Here is a 13,764-nt window from a genome sequence, read left to right as displayed (position 1 = left end):
TTCATTTTCCCCCTCTCCCCCCGGACCTCACAGGAGGAGCACTTGAACAGAGCAACATTATCCAGCCTGGAGATGAGTTACTGCAGCTAAACTCTACCACCCTGCAAGGTCTCAGCAGGTTTGAAGCTTGGAATGTCATCAAATCTCTGCCGGATGGCCCCAGCACAGCGGTAATTAGGAGGAAAGGTCCTGTTTCTAGTACAGCCGAAGCCACAGAGGTGTCACAAGCTGCTGAATGAAATCCTTAATGACCAGCTAAGAACCTTGTAAACTTGTAGTGACATCTCTCCCACATAATTCAGCTTATCCAGAATGAGAACTACATACAAATGTCCATCGGGATGCACCGTGACAGATGGGAGTCGTTAACCTTTTAAACTGGCTCTTCTTGTGAACAGATTTAGGTTTTATCTCCAAGTAATTTTAATGAGCAAGATTCATATTGTACCAAATCTAGGCTTGCACTTAGCTCTTGCACATACTCGCTGTTCGCCATAACTAACAAAGACAGTTACCGGTACGTCCACCCGAGGTTCGTACAATCCTGCCCGAGGGGCCAACGGAGAATACCGTTCTCCGAGCCACGCCCATCCCCGGAATCGGGGCGGGCGTGCCGGTAAAATCCCGGCCAACCCGTCTGGACAAGACATCAATCAGGCACACATAACTCAATTCATTACATTACTTTTTTCAGTACCCATTAATTATAAATGCACGGAGCACATGATATTATGGTCACCCGAACCACCCCCGCCCCACATCCCTACTCTTATGAGTCGGAAACATTTCCCTTAATGGTCACCAATCCTTCTCCTCCCCACCGAGGCCAGTGTCCCTTACTGAATTCATTAGAATTGGCCATCCTGGTCTCTGTCCACCTGAAACTCCTGGCTGGCCTCCCATATTCCACTCTCTAAACTGAACTCATCCAAAGCTCTGCTATCTGTCCTAAATCCCTCACCCATCACCCTCGTCCTCACTGATCCTTGTCACTTGACCCCAATGCCTCAAATTCAAAGTGTTCATCATTTTTAAGTCACTCATGTTCCAATCCTTCCTCCCTCCCTCCCACAACTCCATCAGTCACTGCACCTTCAGCAGAACTGCCTCCAAGAGATCTTTGACCTAGCATTCTCTCTATTCCTCTTTCAACCCACCACTTTGACTTCCTCCACATGCCCTTTCCTTTCATTCAGAATCCAATTTGTTTGATTTTGTCTCTGAAGCAGTGGGATATATTTCTATATTAAAGCAGCCCTTATAACTGCAAGCAGAATACAAACTTGATCATATGTGACTTGCCTACATCTTTTACTTCTGAATGGAGGTTAATCGCAACATCATGTGTGAAAACCAGCAATTGGCCAAGCCCGAAGATAGGTGAAGAATTCAGAGTACCTTACAGCTAAACAAGAATCTCCATCCTATTCCGGGGAACTGTGACAATCTCCTGATGATCTAGGAACAGGAAAAAACGGAAATACTAGAATTCCGATGCAAAATAGAAAATGCTGGAATTACAGCGGTCAATCAGCAACTCTGAAAAGAAAATCGCTAACAGTTTGAGAACCTGACAAACCTCAGATGTTAACCCTGTTCTTTCCTTTACTGATCTAGATTGGCCTGCTTTTGTACATCACTAAAGAACTTTGATGCATTCAGATTCCAACTGGTTAACACTGTTGATAAAATAGTTCAATTGTTTCTTCAGCTTACGTGTAATCATGAACAGGATAGTACATTGCCCCATGCCTTTGGCAGGATTATGCTTCAAAAGTGGTTTACTGTTTTGGTTTCAATTGTACCAATTGTACAAAATAAAGACTTTGGCACGTGACGGTGTTCTGGATTCAACCCCAAGTTATTGCAGTACGGTAATGAGATTACACAGAAACAAAAAGACTTGGGTTTACACAGCACTGTTCACAACCTCAGGACATCCCAAAGCACTTTACAACCAAGTATTTTTGAAAGTATAATTACCACAGCCAATTCACATACAAAGATCTCACTGATTGCAATGCAATAAGTACCAAGTTTAGGTGCTGATTGAGGTAAAGATGTTGGCCAGGACAGAGATGTTGGCCAGTGAGAACTCTTACCTTCACCTGAGCGGGTGGTTGACACCTTGGTTTAACGCCTGATCCAAAAGATGGCACTGGAGTGGCAATCTCGTTCTTTGTGCTCAAATCCCTGGAGAGTGACCTTGAGCTTTCTGGCTTAGAGGCGAGTGCTACCAATGAGCCAAAGCTGATTCATGATAAAGGCAGGTTCTTTCTTAAACACTAACAGGACTGTTACCATTTTTACAGCTTTAGCCTCTGCTCTTTGGACTCTATGTGAATTTCTGGCAACAGAAACTCTCATTAATGCAGATTTCTCAGAAAGTTGGTTTGGCGGTTAAGAGGTGACCACTTGAGGTGGTGACCAGGTGTGTAGATGAGGGTAGTACACAGTTGATGTAGTCTATGTGGATTTCAGCAAAGTCTTTGACAAGGTCCCACATGGGAGACTGACAAAGAAAACAAGGTGGATTCAAAATTGGCTTAGTTGTAGGAGACAGAGGGTGATGACAGCAAGTTGCTTCAGTGACTGGATGCCAGTGTCCAGTGGCGTACCACAGGGATCTGTGCTGGGTCCCCTATTATTCGTCATTTATGTAAATGACATAGATGACAATGCCAAGGGTAGAATTACTAAGTTTATGGATGACACAAAGATTGGCCGGGTTGTTAACAGTGAGTCGGAGTGTCTTAGGTTACTAGAAAATATAGACGGAATGGTCAAACGAGCAAATAAGTGGCAGATGGAATTTAACCCTGAAAAGTGTGAAGTGATGCACTTTGGAAAGAGTAATTTGACAAGGAAGTATTCAGTGAACGGCATGACACTTGGAAGTTCTGTAGAACAAAGGGACTTTGGCGTGTTTGTCCATAGATTTTTGACAGTGGAAGGGCATGTTAGTAGGATGGTGAAAAACACATACAGGATGCTTGCCTTTATCAATCAAGACATAGATTACACAAGCAGGAAAGTTATGTTTGAGTTGTACAGAGCACTGGTGAGGCCACAGCTAGAGTACGGTGTGCAGTTCTGGTCGCCATATTATAGGGAGGATGCATGTGCACTGGAGGGGGTGCAGAGGAGATTCACCAGGATGTTACCTGGGATGGAACATTTAAGTTATGAAGAGAGGTTGGATAGGTTTGGGTTATTTTTGTTGGAGCAGAGAAGACTGAGGGGCGACCTGATTGAGGTGTACAAGATTATGAGGGGCATGGACAGAATGGATAAGGAGCAGCAGTACCCCTTAGTTGAAGGGTCAGTCACAAGGGGACATGGGTTCAAGGTGAGGGGATGTGAGGAAAAACACACAGAGGGTGGTGACGATCTAGAATACTGGGAGGGTGGTAGAATTGCCTCACATCCTTTAAAAAGCACCTGGATGAGCACTTGGCACATCATAACATTCAAGGCTATGGGACAAGTACTGGTATATGGGATTGGGCAGAAGGCCAGGTGTTTCTTGTGTGTCAGTGCAGACTCGATAGGCCAAAGGTCCCCTTCTGCACTGTTATGATTCTAAGAATGGTGATTGTTTTAGGTGCACAGCAGTAGGCTTGGATGACAAAAAAAAGGAAAAGCAAATTCTAAAAGTACATTATTAGAGGAAAGTCCCTACATGGTACCAATTTAAAAGGTAAATATATATAAAATTGCCTCCCGCCACCTCAGAGAAAGCTTGATGTTTTGCTAACTGCTTTTTGAAGAGGTTGACAGGAGGCAAGTACATCCTTCCTATAATGTGCTTCATAGAGATGTGAGCCAGCTGGGATTCTCCCAAAAAAATTCTAAGTCCCCAATTCCCTTGAAAATGGGAGTAACTTCAGCTAATTGTTTTAGTGGGATTGTCAGATTGAATCACCCACACTCCATGCGCCGCAGAGTGCCCTAGCAGGATTCCCTTTGAAAATCAGGGGGTGGGGCCTATTCCTGCCGGAGAAGCCGGCAGCAAACCGCTGAGGGGGCCACGGCGCATGTGCCAATCTGTCAGCACTGAGAACGGCGCATGCGCACTGGCCCTGCATTGCCGGCCTCCCGATCGCTGGCCTCCCGGACCTCTCTGGGCGGGCCAACACCGAATCGCCCCTCCCCACCCAAAGGCCACCCTGATCGCCCTGACCCTCCACCTGGCCAGCCCCGATCTCCTGTTTCCCCCTGATCCCACACAGTCCCGACCCTCCCCCCCCCCCCTTCCACCACCCAGATGGCAAACCCCAATCGATGGTCTTCCTCCCTCTGGCTGCAATCCTCTGGCAGAGTGAACCACCCGCCCCCCCACCGATCAGCCCAATAAGCCCAGCCCCCTCAAGCCCCACACCCTCGGCACTGCCCGATGCCCAGGGGGCCAGGCTTGGCACTGCCCAAGGAGCACCCCTGACCTCCTGAGGAGTCTCAATGGCCTCTTTTCACTCGTGGGGTTGGGCTGCCTGTTCCCTGTTAGTGGGGAGCAGTTGTAAACCCCACTGGAGTGAACCACTCCTGACCGTGGGGATTTGGGGGGGGGGGGGGGGGGCGGGGGGGACACTAGCGGGCCTGGAGACTTCAGTCTCAGGCCCACTAATGAAATGGAAATACTCATTTCCATATTGTATTCAGCTCCACGCCAATTTCTGATGCAGAGCCGATTACGTGAGGAATGTTGGAGCTGGAGACGCGTGGTGCCTGGGTGTCCAGCGGGATGCACACGGAATGGCCTTCACTGATGCCTCCTGTCCCGCTGCGACGTTAGAGCAGCCAAAACAGGCTGGGAGAATCGCCCCCCCCGTGATCTTCCTCACTCTTTCTCAAAATGACTGTGACTGAAGAGCAACATTGTGACGTTGTTCAAACGCAGCCTTCTGTAGAAGAGTCATTTAGATCTGAAACATTAACTCGGTTTCCACATATGCTGCTGAGTTTATCCAGCATTTTCTGCTTCTATTTCAGCCTCATTACTCAACATCTGCGCCAAAATAGTTAAAAACCATTCCAGAAAACAAATAATCCTACAAACTGTTCCATGGGGCCATTGTAAAATATTTTGTTTGAACAATGGAACCTGTGAAAGATCCAAAAGATCGTTCAACTTACAAACTAGATATTAAAAAGGGAAACACAGATGGGAATTTTGACAGTTTAACAGTTGTTGAATCATTCTCAGTGAGATAACATACTTAGGTGGAGGAACTAAGTATGGGGAGAGTAGGCCATTCAGCCCCTTTTCAGTTCAGCCATAGTCTAAACTTTATTTATCCTGAATATTCTTACCGAACAAACATTTATCTGTTTTGAAATTTTCAATTGACCTGATCGGAAGTATTTTGAGAGAATGTTCCAGATTTCCACGACTGTGTGTGAAGTGCTTCCTGACATTACCATTGTGATACAACCACTCGTTGTGGAACCCCCCCCCCCCAGCCAGAGGAAATAATTTGTATCTATGTTATCATCTTAAAACACTTCACTTCGAACCTCTCAATTATTATGTTCTCAGGCAGACAAGTCTACCCTATGCAACCCATGCTTATGATTTAATTATTTTAAACCTCCTCGCATCATTCTGCCGAATCTGCACTGCACCCCCACCAAGGCCAGTATTCCTGTGGAGTGCCCAGTCCAGGAGGGCATCTAACCAGAGCTCTGTACAGTTCTTCCACAAACTTCCACTGTATTGCAATAAATATCAATATTCCAGTTATTGTTTAAGTATCTTTGTCTACTAGATTTCAGTGATTTATGTACTTGGAGCCCTTAACCTCCACTTTGTAGTTTCTCTCTCCCTTTTGGCTTTCCCAGTGATATATGGGGTTGTCAACATGCTGCTGGTCACCCATCGCATCAACGATCATTTTCGAATTTGGTGGCGGGTGGGTTTATAGCCAGATGCCCTTCTTGCTGTTAACTCACTCCATTGATCCAGGCTGTGGACCAGCACTGCTGACATGCTGGCTTGCCTGCACCAGCGGTCGAGTTCCTCTGAGGCCAACGAGTCCTGGAGTGAGACTCGAACCCACAGCCTGTTGGCTCAAAGGCAGGAGAGCCAACTACATCTCTGGTGTTCCCAGGTCCCCAGCTTCTCACCATCCAAAAATATTTTCTTTGTCCCAATGTGGATGACTTCACAACTGACCTCCATTTACTAGCTTTGTCCACTTGATCTGTCAATGCCCCTTTTCAACCTTTTGCTCCCATCTGCTCTAGGAATCATCAGCAAATTTAGACACATGCTATCCCTTCGCCCATGACATTTATAGTGAAAAGTTCAGAGGTGGGGGTGGTCACATCCTGCCAAGTGCAGTACATACGTATTAGCCATAATCTTTATCGCCTACCTCCATACCAATTCCCTACCATTCCAATACATTGACTCCAACTCCACATGCTTTAGTTTTCAGTAACAGTCTTGTGTGATAGCTTGGTGAATGTCTTTTGATAATCTACATCAATCACATCCATTCATTCCTTTATCAACCACTTTAGTTACCACCTCAAAACTTGAGGGTCAAAATCCTGGAATTTCCTAATTCCATTGTGGAAGTGAGTATCTTCACCATGCAGACCGCAGAGATTAGGGATGACAGCTCACCACCATCTACTTAAGGACAATTAGCAGTAAACGTTAGCCTTGCCAGCGATGCCCACAACACATGAATAAATAAATACATTTTGAAAAATCAGTTGTGTTCATTAGACCTGGCACACCACACACCCTTTATAAATCCCTGCTGGCTGTGGCTGTGTCCAATCAGTTTAAATACTTCATCAATCCGTGCATGATAACAAATTTTAGTAACCTCCCAGCAATGGTGCTTCCAACGTCCTTGCTTATTTCTCTTCCCCCTTTACTCTGGCAATTTTCCAATCGGAGGGACAATTCCTGAATAGAGAGATTCGGAAAATCATGACTAAAACATCAACAACTTCCTCATTTACTTAATTTAACACCCTGGGATAGAAACCATCCAGTCCTAAGTTTCTCTATCTTCAGTTTCATTACTTTCTCCATTGCCTCCTTTTAATTAATTATATTAATCTATAGTTTCTCCCTTCGATTCATTCTTACTTTTCCTCGTATCTCTGCTACTTTCTCCTCATTCTGCATACCAAACACAAAGGCCAAAAATTGTTTGGAAAGTGGTTTTAATTTTCTTGTAAACATGTTACCTTTTAGTGATGGCAGAAGTAAAAGTGCATTTGAGAATCTTACTAAAAAACACCACGGAATTTACAATATAGACTGTGGTAATAAGAATACTGCCGTAAGAAAGGCCAGATTTCAGGTCAGGCAACAAATAGAGCTCACCATCACACAGCTCCCGTCACACTCAAGGGGCACCCAGAGTTAAAATTAGTTTAACCAATTCCTTCCTCCCAGCACTTGGTAGATTTCAAAATGCCAGACTGGACATCAAATGCATTTGTTTCAAGACTTTTTAAACATGTCCAAAAAGCATTTTGATAGTTGCAGCAGGATTTTTTCAATGGTTGCAATCAACAGTCGGGTTGAAAACATTGGAGGGGGGAATTTTTAATGCATCTTTCCAGCATGAATTGTCAAGCACACAGTTAACTTGCAGTACATGGACAAAGGTTTCTTCAATTTGTGAAGCTATGAAAGGAGATTCTTTCAAATAAATAAGCAATTTACCAATTACACAAAATCCAACATCATAACTCAATAAAAAAGTGCAAGTAAAAATCAATCTCAAATCACAATTATATACTAAAATTCCTTAGACCCTAAAATGTCATAAAAGCCGATAAATGCTTTTACATAAACATATTAACATACAGTACGCAGTTAACAATGAGCTGTGCGAGCATCACATCACTGGCCTGTGTACGCAGAACTAATGCCCATTCTGAACACCAGTGCAAGTTAAATCCCCCTTTTCATTAAAAGGTAGAATTTACATTTTCAATCAAAGTCAATCCACTTGGAATGTTTTGCAGACAGATCCCCATCATCCCTTAAGACACAGTTTAAAGGGGTGGGTTGATAACTTAAAGGCAAACAATTAAAATAAATTAAATATACACAACTAGGACTTAGCACTTAGAGAGATGCAAGACTTTAAAACATTCGCAAGAGTGGACATTTTCCTGTGTGGAACATTTCTCCACAGACATAACTAGATTGTTTTTACCATTTACATGCAAGGGTTGCAAATTACTGGAAAGCATGTGGCTTGAAGAGATGAACGTGCTCCATAATGTGCTTACCACAAATGTCCTCTGTGGAGACTTCCTGAAGGAAACCACCTTGGCAAGTGTCCAATTGTGTTGGTGATTCGCCATTAAATACTCTAAGTTACCGCAGCAAGGTTCCAAATAGGAGTACTATTATGTTTTGGAGGGACTAATGCCAGTAGTTGCCAATGCGTCCAGAACTTAAGTCACACTCTCTACCTTTCAACACTAGCCACACTAATTAATGAGCTTTAGGCAGAAGATACTGCCTGCTTTCTGACTCTGTACACAGTTCAAGTTCTACTCCAGCATAATGCCCAAGAAGGTTTCAAATCAAACTGTGCAAATGTTCTTGTAACAGCAAGAAGTTTGGAAAGATATGTTGTATCCCAATGGCTGCTGTACTTCGCTCTAACCTATCCCTCCCATTTTACAATCTTCCAAGTTACTGATCCAATAAGGAGTATTATTTGCTGAACACCCCTTTGTGCTCTAAGCAATTAGAAAAATACAAATATTTATTATTCATTGTTGATTGGGCAAGTCATTAATTTTAGTTTAGGACTAAAAAGGTAAAAATCCTAGCACACAAAGAAATTTTCAATTTGATATCCAATTAATGGAAGATATTTAAATGCTATTTTAAACAAACTTTGTTGAAATTTATCAATGCCAATACATACAAGCTCAGTCCTCTTCGGTCTCCACTTTGCAATTTGAAATTATCCTATTTCTTATCCACTGATCAATATTTCTCCTAAAATAACTTTAGAAATGTTTTCAGTTTTAAAAAGTGGAAAATTAAGTCTAAAAGTACTCAAATCGAAAATTAAGTAACGATGTGAAATACAGCAAAACTAAACTAGAGGTTTATGGGAAAGGGGGTATGGAGGAGATAAGAGGCAGATTCATCAAGCTTTAAAAGTCTTCACAGCTTTTGCCAGATTGCTGTAAAACTCAGCCATACTAGATGGAAAGAAAGAGTCCAACACTGATTGTGGGAGATACCCACCAAGGTCAGTTTGAAAGAACGTAGTCAAGTGAGTCTTCTGCGGCTCTCTAAAAATGAAAGACAAACACACACAAATTAATCTGCATTCACCATCCAATCTTGCTCTGACACTTAACGCTTTCTTCAGGTGAGCTTGGAGCTCTGAAAGCTTGTGTGGCTTTTGCTACCAAATAAACCTGCTGGACTTTAACCTGGTGTTGTTAAACTTCTTAGTGTTTACCCCAGTCCAACGCCGGCATCTCCACATCATGACTTAATGCTTTCCCAAGGCAGGCTCTAAGTAAACTAAACTCCCAAGTTTTCTGTCTTCCCTACAACCTCCTTTACTCAAAGTGAACACAATAAGAGCACTAGAAGTTAACTCTTCAAATTGTATTGATGTCATGGAACTAATTTTCATTATCACATTTTGCTGATGGTTCAATACTTTCCTGAACAGCGGTTTTAGAAATCATAGAAACCCTACAGTGCAGGAGGCGGCCATTTGGCCCATCGAGTCTGCACTGACAACGATCCCACCCAGGCCCTATTCCCGTAGTCCCACATATTTACCCTGCTAATCCCTCTAACGTACACATCTCAGGACACTAAGGGGCAATTGAGCATGGCCAATGCACCTAACCTGCATATCTTTGGACTGTGGGAGGAAACTGGAGCACTCGGAGGAAACCCACGCAGACACAGGGAGAATGTGCAAACTCCACACAAAGTGACCCAAGCCGGGAATCAAACCCGGCTCCCTGGAGCTGTGAGGCACCAGTGTTGGCCACCATGCTGCCCACGAGACAGAGAGTGTCCTTCCTCTTTGGACACAGGTTTCCATATTCTAATATGGTTTGAAAGATGGCAAATATGTCTCAAGATGAGAAATTCAGTGATTAACTGGATCGAATCAATTGCACTCGTGTCAGTTTCCAAGTTGATTGCATATATTGGTCCTTAACTTCGGGGCTAGTATAAAAGAGGCTAACCAATTGGTAAATTCAGCAAAATGGCACTTTAATCACATTATGGCTGCCATCATTTCTTTGAGCTTAATAAGATGCTACGGTTAATCTGTCACCAACCACAATGAAGAGAAATGGCCACACAAAAATAAAAAGCACTCACTTCGTGTACACTGATCAGAAAAACACGCACCAGAAGGGAAGTTGACCATGTGTATAAACATAATTACACAATAAAAATTTGGGTCATATATTATCTCCATCAATCATATACTTAGTAGAATGCATATGTAACGAGGGTGGAATTTTGCCATGCCCCTGCTGGCCAATTCAATGGTGAGCGGGATAAGAATTTGGTGCGAGGCCCAAAAAAGAGCTTAACGCTGGCACGAATTACCTCGTGTCTTCCTCTGGTGCCCAACTTGGCAGATTGGAAAACTCACTGGAAGTTGGCATGAAACTCATTTGCATCTCACTGATGAAATGCAGATGAAGGTCTGATCACCCACGTCCTATTGTCCGCGACCCCAGCCAGGAAAACACACCAGTGCGAAACATGTCTGAACAGCATGGGCACGCAGATATCAGGACTCACCCATAAATGCCTGAGGCTGCCTCCAGAGTCCAGGATGGAGGCTGCCGGCAACCTTCATAGAATCCCTACAGTACAGGAGGCCGCCATTCGGGCCCATCGAGTCTGCACCGATCACAATCCCACCCAGGCCCTATTCCCATAACCCCACATATTTACCCCTGCTAATCCCTTGACACTAAGGGGCAATTTAGCACGGCCAGTCAACCTAACCCGCACATCTTTGAACTGTGGGAGGAAACCAGAGCACCCGGAGAAAACCCACGCAGACATGGGGAGAATGTGCAAACTCCACACAGTCGGTGACCCAAGGCCGGAATTGAATCCGGGACCCTTGAACACCACAGCAATGGGTGGGGATGGGGGAACATCTCCAGGTGCAGCTTCCAGATTCTGTGTCTTGGAGGGGGCTCACCTTTCTGGAGATCCATCTTTCTCAGGAGGTCGATCTGCCCTCAGAGTGCTCCCGGAGATGCACCTTCATTTTCAGGAGGTCCACCTTCTTTCTTCAATAGTGGGTCAGTGATATTGGGTGATCTTTCAATATGGCGCCTGGATAGGACAGCAGACTGCGTGCCACCCAGGCCTGCCCCGCCACGGAATACCACGCAAAACACCACGTTGCAAAATTTACCAAGTTGGGGGTCGGAAGATTTGTCATGTTTTCCCACCGGCCTCTACAGCGGGAAACTCCATTTTCCCGCCCTGCCACGGGATTCAGGATGGGAGAAATCTGCCCAATGGCAACAAAGGCAGAAATGTTGATTTAAAAGTCGTTGCTGATTTCTTGGAGCAAGTTCTACAGGTGCAGAGTTTTCCACTGTAATCTGGGTGTTGGGTTACCCGATCTGTTGTTGCTGCAGGGTACTGCACTTCAGCTGTAACAGATTACAGTCAAGATGGTCCTATGGGCCAGCGATCTGGGTCAGGAAGAAATGACTGCTGTCCCTTGACCTGGATATTCTGCTGCAGGGAGGCAACTCATCAAAGATAAGGAAGTGGTCTGCAGTCACCATCTCGTAATAGACATGATGTTAAAAATGCCTCCACTCCAGCATCCCCCCCCCCAACCCCCCAATGGCTCTAATGAGCAAGTGGCTGGCCATTGTTCTGCAGCTCCTACTGCTGCTGGTAATGTCCAGGCCGGGCATTTTAGGTAGTGGCTTCAAATGCATAATCGATGTGGCTGAACAATCCAATTGGGCTGACAACAAACCAGAGCCAAATCCGGAAAACAGCAAAGATGCCAAGGTGCATGACATCTTCAGCAACCCTGGAAATGGTAGTGTAGGTAGATGCCAGACAGGTCTGTCTGTTCTCGGATAGATTTCCTGTTTGTGCCCCATGTATTCATCGTCAAATCCTAATGTTAAGCTGGTGTTCTTCTCAAAACACTACCTCCTATTGGCCTGCAAGAAAACCGCAGGGTTGGCCGGGCTATATGGAAGCCAAATGTGAAACTGCTGGCCCCAGAAAAGATTGAGGAATTCAAAGCGAATTATAAAGGATGAAGAATTATGAAACACTTCTGAATCCCCAAAGCATTGATGGGAAGCAATCTAGGTGAAGATAAAGAGGTTTCTCATCCTCAAAGATATAAAGTGGCAAAGATTAGTGGGAACCTAGAGGATTGGGAAATCTTTAAAGGTCAGCAGAAAGCCACGAAAAAAGCTATAAAGAAAAGAAAGATGGATTATGAGAGTAAACTAGCTCAGAATATAAAAACAGATAGCAAAAGTTTCTACAAATATATAAAATGAAAAAGAGTGGCTAAAGTAAACATTGGTCCTTTAGAGGATGAGAAGGGGGATGTAATAACTGGAAATGAGAAAATGGCTGAGGCATTGAACAGGTATTTTGTGTCGGTCTTCACGGTGGAAGACACAAATAACATGCCACAAATTGACGACAGGAAGGCTATGGCAGGTGAGAACCTGGAAACTATAATTATCACGAAAGAGGTCGTGTTCGGCAAGTTAATGGGGCTAAAGGTAGACAAGTCGCCTGGCCCTGATGGAATGCATCCCAGGGTATAAGAGATGGCGGGAGAAATAGCAAATGCACTGGTGGTAATTTACCAAAATCCGCTGGAATCTGGGGTGGTTCCCGCGAATTGGAAAACAGCAAATGTGACGCCATTGTTTAAAAAAGGAGGTAGACAAAAAGCAGGTAACTATAGGCCGGTTAGCTTAACTTCTGTAGTAGGGAATATGCTTGAATCTATCAAGGAAGAAATAACGAGATATCTGGATATAAACTGTCCCATTGGTAAGACGCAGCATGGATTCATGAAGGGAAGGTCATTTGGTGGAATTCTTTGAGAACATTACACGTGCAGTGGACAATGGGGAACCTGTGGATGTGGTGTTTCTGGATTTCCAGAAGGCATTTGACAAGGTGCCACACCAAAGACTGCTACATAAGATAAAGGTGCACGGTGTTACAGGGAATGTATTAGCATGGATAGAGGATTGGTTAACTAACAGAAAGCAAAGAGTGGGGGTAAATGGGTGTTTTTCTGGTTGCAATCAGTGACTAGTGGTGTGCCTCAGGGATCAGTGTTGGGGCCGCAATTGTTTACGATTTATATAGATGATTTAGAGTTGGGGACCAAGCTGTGCAGAGGTGTCCTTGTGCAGGAATCTCAAGGAGTTGGTTTGCAGCTGCAGCAGATAATTAAGGCGGCAAATGGAATTTTGTCCTTCATTGCTAGAGGGATGGAGTTTAAAAACAGCGAGGTTATGTTGCAGCTGTATAAGGTGCTGGTGAGGCCACACCTGGAGGACTGTGCACAGTTTTGGTCCCCTTACTTGAGAAAAGATATACTGGCACTGGAGGGGGTGTAGAGGAGATTCACTAGGTTGATTCCGGAGTTGAGAGGGTTGGCTTATGAAGAGTCTGAGGCTATACTCATTGGAATTCAGAAGAATGAGGGGAGATCTTATAGAAACATAAGATTATGAAGGGAATAGATAAGATAG

The 13,764-nt window shown here is 44.3% G+C and overlaps 2 protein-coding genes across 2 annotated transcripts in view; one reads left to right on the top strand and one right to left on the bottom strand.

Annotated features, from left to right (window-relative positions):
* The window catches only part of il16 (interleukin 16), a 125,564-nt gene extending 123,722 nt beyond the window's left edge, over positions 1-1,842 (top strand). The window contains exon 20 of the mRNA XM_078241880.1: positions 34-1,842. Coding sequence (XP_078098006.1) covers positions 34-239 — 206 coding nt within the window. The 3' untranslated portion in view covers positions 240-1,842. The remainder of the gene's footprint in view (positions 1-33) is intronic.
* Positions 1,843-7,171: 5,329 nt separating this feature from the next.
* The window catches only part of stard5 (StAR related lipid transfer domain containing 5), a 29,426-nt gene continuing 22,833 nt past the window's right edge, over positions 7,172-13,764 (bottom strand). The window contains exon 6 of the mRNA XM_078241547.1: positions 7,172-9,291. Coding sequence (XP_078097673.1) covers positions 9,144-9,291 — 148 coding nt within the window. The 3' untranslated portion in view covers positions 7,172-9,143. The remainder of the gene's footprint in view (positions 9,292-13,764) is intronic.

Source organism: Mustelus asterias, chromosome 24 (genome assembly GCF_964213995.1).
Source record: "Mustelus asterias chromosome 24, sMusAst1.hap1.1, whole genome shotgun sequence".
Lineage (NCBI taxonomy): Eukaryota > Metazoa > Chordata > Chondrichthyes > Carcharhiniformes > Triakidae > Mustelus > Mustelus asterias.
The sequence above is the reverse complement of the archived record's forward strand: the minus strand, read 5'-3'. Positions and strand labels throughout refer to the sequence as shown.